We start from the raw sequence: 12,284 nt of genomic DNA, 5'->3' as shown, positions 1-12,284 counted from the left end.
GTAATGGTGTCTGGCTGCAAATCAACTAGCCTAATAATTTTTGTATTGAGGTGATATGCCTATTTTAGCTAAATCGACAAATGAAATTGATTACTCTGGCAATGAAAACTATTTTTTATCAAATCATGTACATGTAGATGTTTGTAAGGCGTTCATGGTGAGATCTTTTAATAATAAACTAAACAGACACAAACTAACACGTGTCACATGTACATGATGTGAAAGCATGATGTACACGTAGATGTCATGTAGATGTTTTTAAGGCATTCATGGTGAGATCTTTCATAGTAAACTTACAAGCAAACTGACATGTCACGTGTCAGTGCCACATTATGCGACGTGAACATGACGTGTATGTGTCACGTGACATGAACGTAATGGCAGTTTGACGCCGTAGAAAAAAACTTGTCACCATTGACAATGCATGTTAATTCATGGCAGTATTTTCTGGCGCTATGAAGACATTAGGTGACTTGGTGAGAGGTATCAGTAGCTTCAAGATGCTTAATTCTGGCCTGAATCACCCCCCATAGGTCTAATTCCTGCCCAAATAAATGCGCAGGTATTGCATCAACCCGTCTGCATCAACCATTGGTTAGTCACGTCATCGACTGTGCAGGGCAGCGCCTAAAAGAGAAGAAGGGTTAGAACACTGGTCTTGTTAATCAGGGTTTGGAAGTTCAATTATCACTTCCTTGATGGGGTTACATGTTTTGGCCCAGCTGATGTATGTGACCCAGGCAACACCCTTCATGGTCAGAGTCTCTGATGTCACCAATCAAATTTGTTTGAATCTTTATTGCTTTTCACCGGTATTACACCAACGAACATGTATGTGTACAAAATGTCTATGCAGTGGACATGAGTCAGGCTCATGGTCTCGTTATGAGGTAGCCCTGCCTGCGACTTCAAAATCAGTGTCACCCTCAGCCCAAAGGGAATCTTCTCTTGGTCTAATGGTCAAGATGTTGGTTTCTCCCATGGGAGACCAGGGTTTAGATCCGGCCCGCTACAATGGCACCCAACGTGGGGGAGGCGGTACAAGGGGGGTGAATGTAGCGGACATGAATCGGTGTTATAGGCTCATGATGAGGATGCCTTGCCCTAGGGGGTCTATTTTGAGGACTGATAGCCAAAGTAATCGTATTTTAATCTACATTTATTCTGAACAATATCAGATTTAAAAAATAACTGCAGTAGATGCACAGACAGTTGTGGTAATTGTGTGGCTGCTTTAACTGACAAGTCAAGCTCTGAACTTTCATTCTGAACACCAAACCATAATTAATCTAACCATTAGATGGGGCCATACCGTAACAAGCCCATTTCCTCTACCTCAGCAGTCACTCATCAAACGTTACTTGGTCTGACTAATGCTATGCAGCAGACACAAGTGGTGTCAGAACATTATACATCCATAGAAACCACCACTCTCCAGTAGTCTACTCTCAAAATCCATAGAAAGGACTGGACCATAGTCAGCCACTGGCAAGTTTTGATTGAATTGGCAGAAATTTGCACAGGTGCCATCCCACTAGGCACAAACTGGTTAAATCAATGTTGTTTCCACTTCTTTTCAACCCCCAGAAATGTATGTGACGACATTGAATCAATGTGAAACTGATTGCATTTGCTTGGGGTCTGCTCAGGAAGGAGACACATTCTGTCTCCTAGAGATGAAAGTACTTTGGTGCGAAAAGTGCAAAATTAATCCAGAACAACAGCAAAGGACCTTGTGAAGATGCTGGAGGAAACCGGTACAAAATTATCTATATCCACAGTAAAACGAGTCCTATATTGACATATCCTGAAAGGCTGCTCAGCAAGGAAGAAGCCACTGCTCCAAAACCGCCATAAAAAAAAGCCAGACTACGGTTTGCAACTCCACATGGGGACAAAGATTGTACTTTTTGGAGAAATGTCCTCTGGTCTGATGAAACAAAAATATAACTGTTTGGCCATAATGACCATCATTATGTTTGGAGGAAAAAGGGGGAGGCTTGCAAGCCGAAGAACACCATCCCAACCGTGAAGCACGGGCGTGGCAGCATCATGTTGTGGGGGTGCTTTGCTGCAGGAGGGACGGGTTCACTTCACAAAATAGATGGCATCATGAGAAAGGAAGATTATGTGGATATATCTCAAGACATCAGTCAGGAAGTTAAAGCTTGGTTGCAAATGGGTCTTCCAAATGGACAATGACCCCAAGCATACTTCCAAAGTTGTGGCAAAATGGCTTAAAGACAGCAAAGTCAAGGTATTGGAGTGGCCATCACAAAGCCCTGACCTCAATCCTATAGAAAATGTGTAAGCAGAACTGAAAAAGCGTGTGCGAGCAAGGAGGCCTTACAAACCTGACTCAGTTACACCAGCTCTGTCAGGCGAAATGGGCCAAAATTCACTCAACTTATTGTGGGAAGCTTGTGGAAGGCTACCCGAAACGTTTGACCCAAGTTAAACAATTTAAAGGCAATGCTACGAAATACTAATTGAGTGTATGTAAACTTCTGACCCAGTGGGAATGTGATGAAAGCAATAAAAGCTGAAATAAATCAAATTAATCTACTATTAATTATTCTGACATTTCACATTATTAAAATAAAGTGGTGATCCTATCTGACCTAAGACAGGGAATTTTTACTAGGATTAAATGTCAGGAAAAATGGAGTTTAAATGTATTTGGCTGAGGTGCATGTAAACTTCCAACTTCAACTGTATTGTTATTTTACTGCTGCTGTTTAATTATTTTTTACTTATTTTGTATATTTTTTACTTTTTTTTTTACTTAACATGGTTCTCTTCTTAAATTCATAAAGCATTGTTGGTTAAGAGCTTGTAAGTTAGCATTTCACTGTCTACATCTGTGTATTCGGCACATTTGACAAATAACATTTGATTTGATTTTTCATTTGACCGTGGTATTTTGGACCTAGTAATTGCAGAATAACTACAGTTATACTGCAAAATTACTGCAGTTAAAAAAACGTATTTTGAAGCATACATATAGATATACTGCAATCCGACTGCAATCTTTTTTCGTAAAGGGATTCAGGGGAAAATGTCGGTAGTCAGAGGCTTACCAACGTTTTAGGCAAGGCAGACCGTCATTTAGTGCGATGTGTTTTCTCCTTAAACAAATCTAGGTAGGTGTCTGACTGCCGACATTTTCAGCCCATTTCTAAATATACAATGGGTTTGCAAAATACAGCCTGCACTCTGTTCAAAAGGTGCCAAGTAGACAACTCTCTGCCGGTAAATGCTACAGGTGTGTCCGTGCCTTTTGAAGGTTGTTACTTGTTACCTCAGCGCTGTGAAATGATTATGCCTATGTTTAACCTTTGATTTGTGTAGTGAAAATAGTATTTCACTGTTCCAGATAGCAACCAGGCTTTATGACCATGCCTTGCAAATGGAACCACAGGAGCTTTATGAATGCGTTAAAATATTTAAATCAGCAACAACCCCCTCATTATCCAGACTGGTCTTATAGACTAGACGTTACATAGTAAATGTAAATCCGGGACACTCAAATTAGTATGACATACGTATGGTTACATAAGATAGAAAGTTACTTAAAGCAAAAACAAAAGGAGGGTGGTTGGTCGGGGTGGCATATAACAAGAAAGTCTAGCAACCTAAAGGTTATTTGTTCGAATCTCATCACGGACAATTTGAGCTAATTTGCAACTACTGTCTACTTTTTAGCTACTTTGCAACTACTTAGCATGTTAGATAACCCATAACTATTTTAGCTAACCCAAACACTAGCCTTAACCTTTTTAACCTTAACTCCTAACCCCTAGACTCTAGAGCTAGCAAACGTTTGCGTTAGCCACCTAGCTAATGTTAGCCAGAACAATTTGGAATTCCTAATTTGTTTTGCAAATTCGTAACATATTGTACATTTTGCAAATATGTAACATATTGTACAAATTGCAATTTGTAGCATATCATACGAATTGTAATTCGTAACATATCATAAGAAATGGATGATGGACATCCAGAATTTAATACATACCATACGAAACATAACATATCATAATAAATGGAGTGTCTCAGATAAATGTACAGAATAAAACTGTAATGACCTGGCAAGATCATAAACAAACAAATGTCCAGACGAATTCCAGGTTTATTAACCCAACTCAACACAGGCTACTGTTTGGCCGTAGCCCACGCCAAATAAATCAAGGATCACAGTATAAAACATCTCTTGTTAAGACAAAACGTAAGAGAACAATGGCTATGCATGGTCTTAAATTTACGGTGCTCCACCCCCCGGCCGCTTCACCAACCACAAGGATGCCCGGCACCGGAACATTCCAGGCATTCCTGTGGTTGGCAGATAGCAGGTTGACTGGCATGTCGGACCCAGCGAACACTAGGTACTGGTAAATATAACACAACAAACGAACAGCATAACTCATAACACACAGCTGTCTGTGCGGGTCGCTACAATACGAAATGCTCTGAGACCATGTTGCAACATCCTGTCACATCCCACCAGATCTTCCTGTCAGATTTGGGATTTGAACCTGACTCTCAACCCTATAGGCTACCTACACTTTTTTAGGCTACCTACACTTTTTTGAGTGTTGACAGTCAGCAAGCATAGCCTACCATCAGAGACAGATTTGGCTACCTATCCAAATGTAAGGTGTTTGTTGGAAGTAACAAACTTGTTCATGCTTGCGTTCAATCAACATTTTATTATTAGAGATTGACAGAACATATTCTGTTAACAGGTGTATGTTGGGTATAATGATTGGTTGACTCATTTTGGGGATCTAGATGGATCTAACCCCTGAATCACGCCTACACATGCGATAGATATACTCCTCTTCGTTACTTCACCATGAGGTGTCCACGCGGTCTTTCTGTGTGCTGATTGGCAAGGAGGTGCACAAGCAAGATATGTTTTACCAATGAGAGGGCTGTACATGCAGCAGTTCAGACGGTGCATTCACCGACAGCATGCACAGTCCCGTAACGGGATAGTGAGTATGCGGCTGGCGAAACTGGGTTGTGATGTCTACTCGCCATCCATATAAAACCAATGCGGAGACTTGCTGTTTACAGTCAGCTCCGAATTGTACGTTTGATGACAATAAGTAGCTAACGTTGTGACAGTATAGTGATTGGATTGCAATCAAACTGTTGGACATTTGTTCATCAGTGGAATTCAATAGGCTTAACTAGCTAATAATAGCGGTCGGCTATTTTCCACTTAAATTTTCTTAACCACTGGGACACTGAACAAATATTAAAATGGTCATCATTACAAAGAAATTGAAGACCTTTGAGGTAGTTTTCCATGATCCTACTAAGGCTTTCTACTCCAGTGGTGACAAGGTAGCCGGGAATATTGTGGTTGAGGTGTCGGAGGTGACCAAGGTGTCCGCTATGAGAGTGTTTGGAATTGGATGCGCAAAAGTGGAGTACGCGAAAGGAAAGCACAGATACCGTGAAGACATTGAATATCTGAAATACGAAGATACCGTTTATCTGGAGCACCAGCCTAGAGGTAACATTACAAACTAAAATATACAAAAAGTAAATGGCTTTGTCTCGAATGTGAATATAGCCATTCAATGCAGTCGGCAGGCTACACTCGATGTCATCCAGTTTTTATGCACTGTCACTAGTTGGCTACTGCAATCTGCGAGTACAGTGCACTGCGCAAAGATGGAGCATGAGAAATTATGCTTTATAGACTAGCTGTATGTTTTATTTCCATACGTCTATGTTTATGGATGATCAAATGCGCCAGTGGTGGTTGTTATTGGCCCATAAGCACTAGAAGTTGACCAAGGATGTCCTGTGGTCTACAGTGGATTGCACAAATAGACCAAAATATATTAACCTAAGAGAGATTGGCCAAATTCATAGTTTAATGAATGGACCATAATGTATTTCTCTCGTCCTCAGATTCCATTGGCTCGGTCACTCTCAGACCAGGGAACAGATATGAGTACATGTTTGGCTTTGAGCTGCCACATCCTGGGTAAGCATCAAGGACTGTAAAAACCTTGTTGTTTGTTACCTGTAAAAGCATAGCATTATGTGGTAATGACAGTATCCCACAATTAAAATTCCTCCTGCTTTTGTCACAGGCAACTGGTGTCGTCCTACAAGGGGAAGTTTGGCTGTGTCCAGTATTATGTCAGGGCCGTGATGGAGAGGCCTTCCCAGCCTGCCTTGCAGTGCGAGAAACCCTTTGAGGTGGAGGAGCCCTTGGACATCAACACCCCTGACCTCCTGGTACATAACAGCTCATTCACATCATCATAATTATCACCACAAGGAATAATGCCACTTGATAGTTATTACATTATACACATTGCTACTTGACAGTGATTGTATTATACACCTTGTTCTCCTGAATGAGCCATGTAATGATGATGCATGGCTTAATAATGTTAATGACAATTGTATAACTTTGCCATAACTAGCTTTACATGAGGGATTATAAGGTGTGGGTGGATGGTGTTAGGCTTGATGGTTGACTTGCAATCAACATACTTGGTGATTTATGTTTAACTCATGTTAATGTTTCTCATTGTTTCTCATCCAGGCTCCAGCTGCAGGTACGAAGGAGAAGAAGCTCACCTGCATGTTCATCCCAGATGGACATGTGTCCATCAGTGCCAAGATCGACCGCAAGGGCTTCTGCGAGGGCGAGGACATCTGCATCAATGCAAAGTTTGAAAACACCTGCTCGCGTATCGTGGTGCCCAAGGCAGCCATCATGGTCAAGCACACCTACCAGGCCAATGGCCGGACCAAGGTCCTAGGGCAGAAGCTTTCAGTCGTGAGGGGCAACCATATCATCTCGGGCATGTGTGACATATGGCAGAGCAAGACCATCCGAGTGCCTAGGCTCAAGCCCTCACTCCTGGGGTGCGACATCATTCACGTGGACTATGCCCTCAGGGTGAGTCATTAACTTGAGACAACTTGTTGCTTGATATAGGCTAATACCATAAACCTCACATTGAAAATGATTGAAAGGACTTGTGACCTAGGAATGACATCTATCTATCCATCAGATCTATGTCCACATTCCCGGCAGTGACAAGGTGGTCCTAGAGTTGCCACTGGTCATCGGGACCATCCCCTTCAATGGCTTTGGCAGCCGCACCAACAGCATGAGCAGCCAGGCGGAGTCCCTGAACACCCCCTCCAGTAGCTTTGGGTCGCTGCGCCTCCCGTCACAACCCCCCAGCTACAGCAACATCTCCCGCGACTGCCGTATCGACTCCCCCCTCACACCGCTGCTGGTCGACTACGACGCAGATGAGGATGAAGGACTGTTCATGCGCGCCCCTGAGCTTTGGTACCCTCCTCCCCCTGCCTACTCCGAGGTAAGGAGATGGAGAATAGGAGATGGACATTTAACAGATATAGTCAGTTACTAGTGAAAAGTGAAGCAGATGGCACTGAGTTTGCACCGTTGCAAATGTGGTCTAATTGTTTTCTTTCCAACTGTTTCTCTCTTTCTTTCGAACATTCTCTCAGGTCGATGGGGATCTCAAACAGCAAGGGCCATGTTCTTCGGGTCAGCTGAACCACGAGTAAGAGTTGCAGTTAATCCCCGTTGTAGTCTAAGCACTGGTGGTTAGCCTTAGTGAGATCTGGGAATGGACTGGTGACTGGTTAAAGAGCAATACAGCTGTGAAGCAGAAAGAGTGGGGACCCTAGCCCTGAAGACTCTTTCAAGGAACAGAACTGAGATGTGTACTTGAGAGTCAAGTTGAAGTGAAATTATTCAGGTTGAATGAGTATTGATTGTAGATGTGGGTGTCCACATTCACTATCACCATTGCGGTCTTCAGAAACTGATCGTTCTACAGTTGGAAGTCGGAAGTTTACATACACTTAGGTTGGAGTCATTAAGAGTTGTTTTTTAACCACTCCACAAATTTCTTGTTAACAAACTATAGTTTTGGCAAGTCGGTTAAGACATCTACTTTGTGCATGACACAAGTCATTTTTCCAACAATTGTTTACAGACAGATTCTTTCACTTATCATTCACTGTATCACAATTCCAGTGGGTCAGAAGTTTACATACACTAAGTTGACTGTGCCTTTAAACAGCTTGGAAAATTCCTGAAAATTATGTCATGGCTTTAGAAGCTTCTGATATGCTAATTGACATAATTTGAGTCAATAAGGAGGTGTACCTGTGGATGTATTTCAAGGCCTACCTTCAAACTCCGTGCCTCTTTGCTTGGCATCATGGGAAAATCAAAAGAAATCATCCAAGACCTCAGAAAAGAAATTGTAGACCTCCACAAGTCTGGTTCATCCTTGGGAGCAATTTCCAAATGCCTGAAAGTACCACGTTCATCTGTACAAATAATAGTACGCAAGTATAAACACCATGGGACCACGCAGCCATCATGCCGCTCAGGAAGGAGACGCGTTCTGTCTCCTAGAGATGAACGTACTTTGGTGCGAAAAGTGCAAATCAATCCCAGAACAACAGCAAAGGACCTTGTGAAGATGCTGGAGGAAACGGGTACAAAAGTAGCTATATCCACAGTAAAACGAGTCTTATATCGACATAACCTGAAAGGCCGCTTAGCAAGGAAGAATCCACTGCTCCAAAACCGCCATAAAAAGCCAGACTACGATTTGCAACTGCACATGGGGACAAATATCGTACTTTTTGGAGAAATGTCCTCTGGTCTGACAAAAATAGAACTGTTTGGCCATAATGACCATCGTGATGTTTGGAGGAAAAAGGGGAGGCTTGCAAGCCGAAGAACAACATCCCAACCGTGAAGCACGGGGGTGGCAGCATCATGTTGTGGAGGTGCTTTGCTGCTGCAGGAGGGACTGGTTCACTTCACAAAATAGATGGCATCATGAGGGGGGGAAATTATGTGGAAATATGAGGCAACATTTCAAGACATCAGTTAGGAAGTTAAAGCTTGGTCACAAATGGGTCTTCCAAATGGACAATGACCCCAAGCATACTTCCAAAGTTGTGTCAAAATGGCTTAAGGACAACAAAGTCAAGGTATTGGAGTGGCCATCACAAAGCCCAGACCTCAATCCTATAGAAAATGTGTGGGCAGAACTGAAAAAGCATGTGCGAGCAAGGAGGCATACAAACCTGACTCAGTTACACCAGCTCTGTCAGGAGGAATGGGCCAAAATTCACCCAAGTTATTGTGGGAAGCTTGTGGAAGGCTACCCGAAACGTGTGACCCAAATAAAACAATTTAAAGGCAATGCTACAAAATACTAATTGAGTGTATGTAAACTTCTGACCCACTGGGAATGTGATGAAATAAATAAAAGTTGAAATAAATCATTCTCTACTATTATTCAGACATTTAACATTCTTAAAATAAAGTGGTGATCCTAACTGACCTAAGACAGGGAATTTTTACTAGGATTAAATGTCAGGAATTGTGAAAAACTGAGTTTAAATTTATTTGGCTGAGGTGTATGTAAACTTCCGACTTCAACTGTATGTCTGTCTGTAACCCTCTAGTCATTCCACAGTAGTTCTGTACTTCAGTGTGTTCAAGCATTTTGACAGTTGACATATTCTCTCAGAGGAATGAAACAATGTTAGAATTCACATCCATACATTGAGTGTGCACAGCTATCATTTTAGGTCAGACAGATACAATGCTGTGACCATGCAAAAGTAGTGAAGGAATAGAAAGTTTCAATTTTATATTCTGTTGCACTTTATGTTAATATCATTGGCTCTTAATTAGATAATTAAAAATGACATATTTTTGTATTCATAATAGTCTTCCAGATTATACTAGGTCATTTTACAATAATGTTAACTCAGTGGTTTATGGTAGAAGAGAGTGACTTTTCATGGTAACGATCAAGCTTGCCGAATGGGAATGACTAAATGGGAGATCTACTATGTTTTGAATTTGGGTATGTGAAAATGCGAGTATTTTATATGAGGAGAACCTATGGGTATGTTTTCTATGCAACGAAAAAAATATTACATTCTGAATTGTTTCCCTGTCTCTTTGCCTTTCTTATATTTTCTTATTTTCAAGATCTGAAAAATATTTGTCTCCAAAGACTCTAGATTTGACCTTAGGTAAATGAACAAATTGGAATGTGTTCTGGTTCTATTCCAGCAAGGTTGTCAATGCATTTGACCAGAAAGTAAGCCTTGTCCAAGCCAGAACAGCAGGAGCCTATCTCCTGTTTCTGTAGCATGAGGCAGCTTGATGAAGAAGTACATCTTGGACAGGACACAAGTCTGTTACAGGGCCATACCCCAAATCCATCTCCTTAACACTGAGTACCAAGCAGGGAGGCATCAGTTCCCATTTTTGGTGTCTTTGGTAAGACTCAAACCCCCAACCTTCCAATATCAGGGTCGACACTAACCACAATGCCACTGCAGTTTACCAATGGCCCTTCATAAATTACCTCTCAGCAGAGGGGAGCTGCATATTGACACTGTCATTGTCACGCCCTGATCTGTTTCACCTGTCTTTGTGCTTGTCTCCACCCCCCCTCCAGGTGTCACCCATCTCCCCCATTATCCCCTGTATATTTATACCTGTCTTCTCTGTTTGTGTGTTGCCAGTTAGTTTTGTTTCATCAAGCCTACCAGTGGTTTTCCCTCTGTTCCTGTCTCTTTGTTTTTCCCAGTTTTGACCTTTTCTGTCCGCCATGACCCTGAGCCTGCCTGCCTGCCTTCTGTCCTGTACCTTTGCCCCACTACTCTGGATTATCAACCCCTGCCTGCCTTGACCTGTCGTTTGCCTGCCCTTGTAAATATTGTTACTTCGATACAGTCTGCATTTGGGTCTTACCTAAAATGTGATAGTACGAACTGGCCATGACTGACCCAACAGACTTGGATCCCCTCCGCAACACCATCTCCTCCCAAGGAGCCACCATTGGTAAGCACGAGGAGTTGCTTCGCTGTCTGATGGAAGGGTTCCTGATCGTGGCCGTGGCCGAACGGCACAACCTAGCATCCGGTACCTGGTTGACTGGGAAGGTTATGGCTCAGAGGAGAGGTGCTGGGTCTCCGCTAGGGACATCCTGGAACCAGGCCTTATCTCAGAGTTCCAACGCCGGCACTCCGCTCAACCAGGTATGCGCCCAGGTGGCATCCCTAGAGAGGAGGGGGGGGGGGGGGGGAGGTACTGTCACGCCCTGATCTGTTTCACCTGTCTTTGTGCTTGTCTCCACCCCCCCTCCAGGTGTCACCCATCTTCCCCGTTATCCCCTGTGTATTTATACCTGTGTTCTCTGTTTCTGTTACCAGTTCGTCTTCTTTCATCAAGCCTACCAGCATTTTCCCCCTCTGTTCCTGTGTCTTTATTGTTCCTGTTTTGACCTTTTCTTCCTGCCCTGAGTCTGCCTGCCGTCCTGTACCTTTGCCCCATTACTCTGGATTACCGACTTCTGCCTGACCTGAGCCTACCTGTCGTCCTGTACTTTTGCCCCACTACTCTGGATTATCGACATTGGGAAGCAGAGAGCAACACTTTAGTAATTAAGTCACTTATTCATCCTTACTAAACAGTAACTAATTGAAAATTATATAATTATTGAGCTGACAGCAGGGAATCTGATGATACAAACATACCTGCTGTGAATGACCTGTTTAGGTGAACCACAGTTCATCAGCAGAATGAAATGTTGACGAGATGTTATTGTTGACGTTCACTGACCATGAACTGTAACTCATGACCAAATTACATACATTGATACCAATGAAATGTCATAAATTCAAACTGCTCAGATATTTTTCACATGGAAAACAAACATAGCTTTATTATTGACTACATAGAAAAATGTTCAAATGATATAACACTTTTTTATTCCCATAAAGTTGTTAACACAGTTTCTGTAAATATCAAAGAGCTAGAGAATATAAATTACGCTTATTCAAATACCCCAGAATATATTAAGGAAGTATAAGTGCACTACATGACCAAAAATATGTGGAAACCAGTTTGTCAAACATCTCATTCCAAAATCACAGGCATTAATAAGGAGTTGGTCCCTCTTTTGCTGCTATAACAGCCTACACTCTTCTGAGAAGGCTTTTTACTAGATGTGGGAACATTACTGCGGGGACTTACATCCATTCGGCCGCAAGAGCGTTAGTGAGGTTGGTCACTGATGTTGGGCGATTAGGCCTGGCTCGCAGTCGGCATTCCAATTCATCCCAAAGGTGTTCGATGGGGTTGAGTTCAGGGCTCTGTGCAGGCCAGTCAAGTTCTTCAACACCGATCTCGACAAACCATTTCTGTATGGACGTCGCTTTGT

General features: G+C 42.5%; 1 protein-coding gene across 1 annotated transcript; it reads left to right on the top strand.

The window, feature by feature from the left end:
• Positions 1-4,976: 4,976 nt before the first annotated feature.
• Positions 4,977-10,001, top strand: LOC106605448 (thioredoxin-interacting protein). Its single transcript, XM_014201118.3, has 6 exons — positions 4,977-5,524; positions 5,929-6,004; positions 6,114-6,261; positions 6,575-6,934; positions 7,050-7,364; positions 7,519-10,001. Exons 1-6 carry the CDS (start codon positions 5,269-5,271, stop codon positions 7,576-7,578), a joined length of 1,215 nt encoding a protein of 404 aa, XP_014056593.3. The 5' UTR covers positions 4,977-5,268; the 3' UTR covers positions 7,579-10,001.
• Positions 10,002-12,284: the final 2,283 nt, after the last annotated feature.

Source organism: Salmo salar, chromosome 05 (genome assembly GCF_965601325.2).
Source record: "Salmo salar chromosome 05, fSalSal1, whole genome shotgun sequence".
Classification (NCBI taxonomy): Eukaryota; Metazoa; Chordata; class Actinopteri; order Salmoniformes; family Salmonidae; genus Salmo; species Salmo salar.
Note: the sequence above shows the minus strand (reverse complement) of the source record. Positions and strands in the feature narration are given on the sequence as shown.

Bases quoted from the DNA above. Each gene is read 5' to 3' on its own strand.
- LOC106605448 (XM_014201118.3), top strand. From the start codon at position 5,269: ATGGTCATCATTACAAAGAAATTGAAGACCTTTGAGGTAGTTTTCCAT. The intron at 6,005-6,113 runs GTAAGCATCAAG...CTTTTGTCACAG, and splicing joins TTTGAGCTGCCACATCCTGG to GCAACTGGTGTCGTCCTACA. The intron at 6,262-6,574 runs GTACATAACAGC...TTTCTCATCCAG, and splicing joins TCAACACCCCTGACCTCCTG to GCTCCAGCTGCAGGTACGAA.